Source organism: Phaseolus vulgaris, chromosome 10 (assembly GCF_051622355.1).
Source record: "Phaseolus vulgaris cultivar YP4 chromosome 10, ASM5162235v1, whole genome shotgun sequence".
NCBI lineage: Eukaryota > Viridiplantae > Streptophyta > Magnoliopsida > Fabales > Fabaceae > Phaseolus > Phaseolus vulgaris.
The window spans coordinates 16,270,981-16,276,980 of record NC_143507.1 but is presented as its reverse complement, the minus strand read 5'-3'; the positions used below and the strand labels follow the sequence as shown (position 1 = coordinate 16,276,980).

Here is a 6,000-nt window from a genome sequence, read left to right as displayed (position 1 = left end):
GTTCGAACCCCGTTTCCAACATTCAAGGCGCTATTTAAGCTACTCCCGCATTCAAAGCGCCTTAAAGCGCATTTAATTATAAAACGTAGCGCATTTAAGACGTTTAAACCGATTGGGAGCATTTATAGTACCTTAAACGTTCGAAACGGAAACTGTATTAAATAACTTTAATTACCTTGTACCTGACAAAATGGCGTTTCTATTCTGACCTGGTTGCTGTACACGTGGAGGGCCTCACAACGCCGCGACCCCATCTGGGGCATTTCTTCGTGTGAGTCCTCTTACCTGGGAGTGCATCTGCGCTAGAGGTGACTTTTTGGGTGCCAACTCATGCCCCCAAACATCTAGTCACTTACTTTGAGAGCGTATCTGCCTTCCTCTCGTACCCTGCACCTGGCTACCCTGGGCGTGACCCTCCTCTTGAGTCGTATCTATCCCAAGGGCGTCTCTGGGGCGGCAGGGGCACTTCACGAGTCAGGCTGCCCTACACTGGCGCTATCACTATGGCCTTGAAGCCACCTTTCTTTTCTCTTTATCACTACCCCAGATTATCTGGACTTGAGGCCTTCCCACGGCGTCGCTCCCTCCATGGTCTTTCCTACCCATGGGTATCGGGGAACCACACTGTGATTGCCTTGCCTTAGTGATATTTGACCTTGGCGACGCCATGGTTGGGCGACACCTTAACTGGGCGATGCCTTCACCTAAGCGACGCCTTACCTTGGCGACGCTTCCTCTTGGCGACGCTGGCACTTGGCGTCTCTTCACCTAGGCGATGCCTTACGTTGACCTTGACCCCCGACGTTGACTTTGACCTTGACTTTTTCAACGCTCGGATACGGGACGGTACATATCTAGTTTTTCAAATTTTCACACATCCCCTCTTCAATCAAAACACATCCTAAGTTAATAGATAAGAAACTCCTCATTGAAGAAAGCTAAAAGTACAAACAAGGCTCACTTTGGTGCTAGCATTGATTTATGGTGCAATTCCCTAACAAAATTCTCATGAATTCATATATACTTAAATTTAAACAAAAGATAATAGGTGAATTATTTTTGGGTGTTTGAGTTTCAATCCAAACAAAAGCAATTGTTACGAATTATTTAATCTAAAATAACAAAGACAGGTGTTTTAGAATTTAAGAAAAAAATATATTTTTCAAATAATCCGAAAGGCTTATTCAACCTTCTTAAAAAAGTGTAATCTAGAAAACAATATGATACTATGAATATTTTTCTCAAATTATGTGAGTGCTAGAAAAAAGGTATCGGGGTGCTGGAAGAAACAGCCCATTTCAAAACAATCTCATTGGGCTTAGGCCCAAATTGTATCGACTTTGATGCAGCACTCACTCAATCGTTGAGAGATAGCTTCTTCTTTCTCACTACACCATTGCCATCGTTCATCAATGGCTTCCCTCAATCTCTCTTCGTTGCAATCTTTCTCCTTCCATCGTTTACTCTCTTCTTTTCCCCAAAATAACCCTACCCTTTCCTTCAATTGCCAACCAAAACCAGCCGCGAACCCGCGCCCAATTTCTCTGAAACCCTACGTTTTAGAGAAGCCTCGCACGCGTGTGATTGCGCTGGCCGTGAAAAGCCTTGACGAAACGGAGGCAGTGGCGATTTCTCCGGAGAACGACGGACCCGCCGGAGAATTACCGTCGGGCGCCGGTGTCTATGCCGTGTTCGACAAGGTCGGCGAGGTTCAGTTCATCGGTCTGTCACGAAACATTGCGTCGACCGTTTCGGCGCACTGGAAATCAGTGCCGGAGCTGTGTGGCTCCGTTAAGGTGAGGTTTTTTCTGGGTTCTGAATTTTGAAGTGTGTGAGAAAGAGGTGGTGTGTAAAGGAACTTTCAATTGTTTATTCTTGTTGTTTCACGTGGTTTTTGGTTAATGAAACCTTTCCTCTATATGTTGAGTATTGGGCAGCATTGAAACCTTTCCTCAATGCTATCTAGTTTCAAACTAAGCTAAGTTTAATGTTCATAGTGGCAGCAATGCTATGGAACTAGTAATTGCTTTCTTGGGTGGTATTCTTTCCATGGCAGAAACGAAGTAATATACATGTGGGCTATGGTTTCAGGAATACAATGTAAGATAAAAGAAATTAATTTTACAAAGGTTCCTTAATTAGTTTACCTTCCTACTCTCATGATTGAAATTGTGAATTTCAGAAATTTCATTTCAAATAGGAAAAGTAGTTGAAAAGGGGAAATGTATAATGGTATTGTTTTAGTTTGTTTGTTAGTTAGTTTATAGGAATGAATTAATAATTATGCTTTTGAGCCATTTGCATGCTCCTTGTTTCATTCTTAGTTAGTTTATAGGAACAAATTTTTACGCTGATTGATTGTTTTCATCCTTTCACTGGTTTTATGTAAAGCACTTATTTGCCCCCATCCCTTTTAACTTTCTTCATTTGCTTAGTTTGGTTCATAATCTCAGTGCTTTGTGTTAATACTAGAACTTTTTCTTCATTGAATGAAATTTATTCGACATGAACATGTTCTCTTACAATGTGCCAGCCCAAGATTAAACCCACATAAAATAGTGCTTGAGAATTCAGATATTCGTTTTACAATTGAGGGACTGTACTAAAATGTTTTAGTTTATGTAGTATAAGTTGTACTATTTTTTTTTTTCATTTCTTGTGATCTGGATGAGGTTAGTATTGACCCAACCTTGTAATAGAACTTAGATGAGGTTCAACAATGATGTTTAGACACTATATAGCATTTTTTCATGTGTAGTTTGTTTGGAGTTTCATGATCCAGCAACATTATAAGTGCGCTACATAATGTCTTCTCATAATATTGTCAGTTAGGAGCTTTGAGAAAGGTGATTTACTCATCTTCATAAACTACTTTGGTTAAAGAATAGAATAGAACACCATACAAATGGTCAGAGTAATCATATTAATACTAACATGAAATTCAGTATAACTTTTTTTGTTTTTGAAAATTATTTAAGACCATAAAGTAGACAAGAATACACAGATGTTGGAAGTAGTATGATCTCCTGAAAGCTCTTTTTCTCTTTAACCACATAAGAATTTGCTTTTCTTGAAATGTTTTTAATAGAAGTAAGACCATATTCTCCAGATTTCCACTTATACTTTTCTAATGGTGTGTTTTTCTTGGTGAAATTTTTTGTTGTAGGCTGGGATAGTGGAGGAACCAGACAGAGAAGCTCTAACCCAAGCATGGAAGTCTTGGATGGAAGAGTACATAAAAGTCAGTGGAAAAGTTCCACCTGGCAATGAATCAGGAAATGCCACTTGGGTCCGGCAGCCACCTAAAAGGAAGCCTGATCTTCGATTAACACCTGGTCGCCACGTGCAATTAACTGTCCCTCTCGAAAACCTCATTGACACCTTGGTTAAAGAAAACAAGGTAGTTGCATTCATTAAGGGCCCTAGAAGTGCACCATTATGTGGATTCTCACAGAGGGTGATTGCCATTCTTGAAAGTGAAGTAGTAGATTACGAGAGTGTAAATGTGCTGGATGAAGAGTATAACTACGGATTGAGGGAAACGCTTAAAAAGTATAGCAACTGGCCCACATTCCCTCAGATTTTTGTGGATGGTGAACTTGTTGGAGGTTGTGATATATTGACCTCCATGTATGAGAAAGGAGAACTGGCTAGTTTGTTCAAAAAATAAATTGCAAGTTACCTGCATTTGGGCTATTCTTTTTGAACTGGGGGAATAGGAGTAGGGAGTGGGAGAATATGGGACGGGTTAATGCAGGTCATTTCATGCTTTGTTGTACTAATTTAATCTTTTATACACATGGAGAGAAGAGAAAGAAAATGAAATATATTGCTTTTTATACAAAATGCTTGTGTTTTTCAGTTGCGGTCTGTGCACAAATCTGATTTGCATTTCATCCAGGACCTTGCAAGATAAATCCGAACTTGCTGGGTATATATCAGTGATTCCTTTCAAATTGGTGAGTGCAGCACAGGTGTAAAATGTTACTAATTTTTTTAATGAGAAAATGTTACTAAAATAAGAGAGATGTTGAACTAACATATTTCCAGATCATTAATGCCTCAAGCTTGTTTTTAACTTGTTCACGAAAAAGAAACTAGATGTCAAAATTGGTGACCTTATTTACTACTTGAATTTATAACTTGTTTTTATTTATTACTTGCAATCAATCTATGAATTTAAATTTTTGGAAAATTTTAATGGATATTTTATGAGAATAAAGTGTGTAAGTTTAATTTAGTTTATGAAAAAAAGTTTAAATCATTTTATTATTTCGATTTTTTAAAAAGTATTCAGTAAGATATTATTTAGATAGGACTTGTAAAGAGTCAAACTGTCTATTTTGCACTACTTATTGTTATATTATTAAATTCAGATATTATTAACGGGATGTTATGATTATCTAAATTGAACTTTAGAATTATTACTTTTTCATGGTTTTGCAAGATTTAATTTAACCACAAAGCATTCACTATTTTGGTTTAGAGACAATAATTTTACGTTAGATCGATGCGTTGAATACTTTTCCTGGCAGTATTGAAGAATCTTGTACATAGTAGTAGTATTAACTTCAGAAAAAGAAATAGCAAATTGGATATTGATTGATTTTAGATTGCTTCATTTATAGTAACATTTTACTTAGATTGAGATTTTTTTTAGCAATTGTAAGGTGAGAACCCAAAGAAGATCCCCTGCACACGAACTTAACAAAGTAATTAACTAAGTGTGAATGTTCACTTCTAGAGGACAAAGGTTCTAGAGGACAAAGGAAAAAATACAAGAATATGGTGATTGATGATGAAGGGCGAAAAGTAAAAGAGTATGGAAGGAAAAACAAGAACATAATGAAAATCGAATTGACAAAGGATGAACAAAAGAACATAAGAACACAAAGATTAATGGAATAATGGAAAGAATGGAAGAGATGAAGGAAAGGAAAAACTTATGTAATGGAAGAGAGGTGGATCATGCCACTTGGAGTGTCGTTTTCCTCCAAGATAAGTGTTGAGACCGCCACTTAAGAGCTCTCAAACACTCAAGATGAGACCTAAATGCTAAGAGGGCACAAGCCTCACTAACACCTCATACAATTTCTGCAGAGTAACTTTTCTCTTCAAATTCAACATGTAAAATACAATGGGTAGGTCTCCTATTTATAGGTGAAGGAGCCTTGAAAAACAAGCAAGAGGGATAGGATGGGAAAAGGGAAAAAATGGGCAGCCTTAGGGTTTGACTAAATCAAACTTGCATCCTAGGTTTGTCCTTCTAGAAACTAGGTCAAATTGCCTTCCTAAAGGGCTAGGAACAAGCTAAAATGATACCTACACCCTGTATTATGCTAAAGACAACTTATTCTAGTATATCTTTGCTATTTGAACCCCTAAAGAGAGCCTAAATTATATACAACATATTTGTATCTTATAAGAAGACTAAAAGGAAGAATAGTTGGTGTGCTGGTTTATGCTCAGCTCCTTTGGTGAGGTCCATGTGATCCTTGGTAGGGTTACGAATTGTTCGCTGAGATGATTGTTCATCATGTGCTTTGTCTTTTTCTTCCTTGGTCATCTTCATAGCTACTTGGGTTGTATTAATTTGGAGGAAGATGATCAACACGTACGGAATGGACTTTAAGGATCTGTTTGGATTAGGGAAGGGATTTGTGAAGATGGGAGGGAGTGGATTTGTGAAGATTAGAGAAGATGTGTGAGATTGTTTGAATTGAGGGATGAAAGAGTGGGTTTGTGAGGATGGTTTATTGAAATTTGTGAGTGATGTGATAGTTGGAAGGAAATTTATAATTTTTTTTAAAGGTGTAAAATGTAGTTTACAAATTTACCCTTGTTATTAAAAATATTTAAATAATGAGTTATGATATAATATTTTTTTTAGGTTTGATGTACTATCAATTTTTTTTTAGGTTTCAACTACACAACTCCAATCACTCAAGATCTAACCTGAAAAGCAAGAAAAAATATAAATATAATTTTTTAAAAATTAAA

At 37.1% G+C, this 6,000-nt stretch overlaps 1 protein-coding gene across 1 annotated transcript; it reads left to right on the top strand.

The window, feature by feature from the left end:
* Window positions 1-1,291: 1,291 nt before the first annotated feature.
* On the top strand, window positions 1,292-3,846 carry CXIP2 (CAX-interacting protein 2). The gene is made up of 2 exons (XM_068623498.1): window positions 1,292-1,796; window positions 3,167-3,846. The coding sequence occupies exons 1-2, from the start codon at window positions 1,413-1,415 to the stop codon at window positions 3,668-3,670; spliced, it is 888 nt and encodes a 295-aa protein (XP_068479599.1). The 5' UTR covers window positions 1,292-1,412; the 3' UTR covers window positions 3,671-3,846.
* Window positions 3,847-6,000: the final 2,154 nt, after the last annotated feature.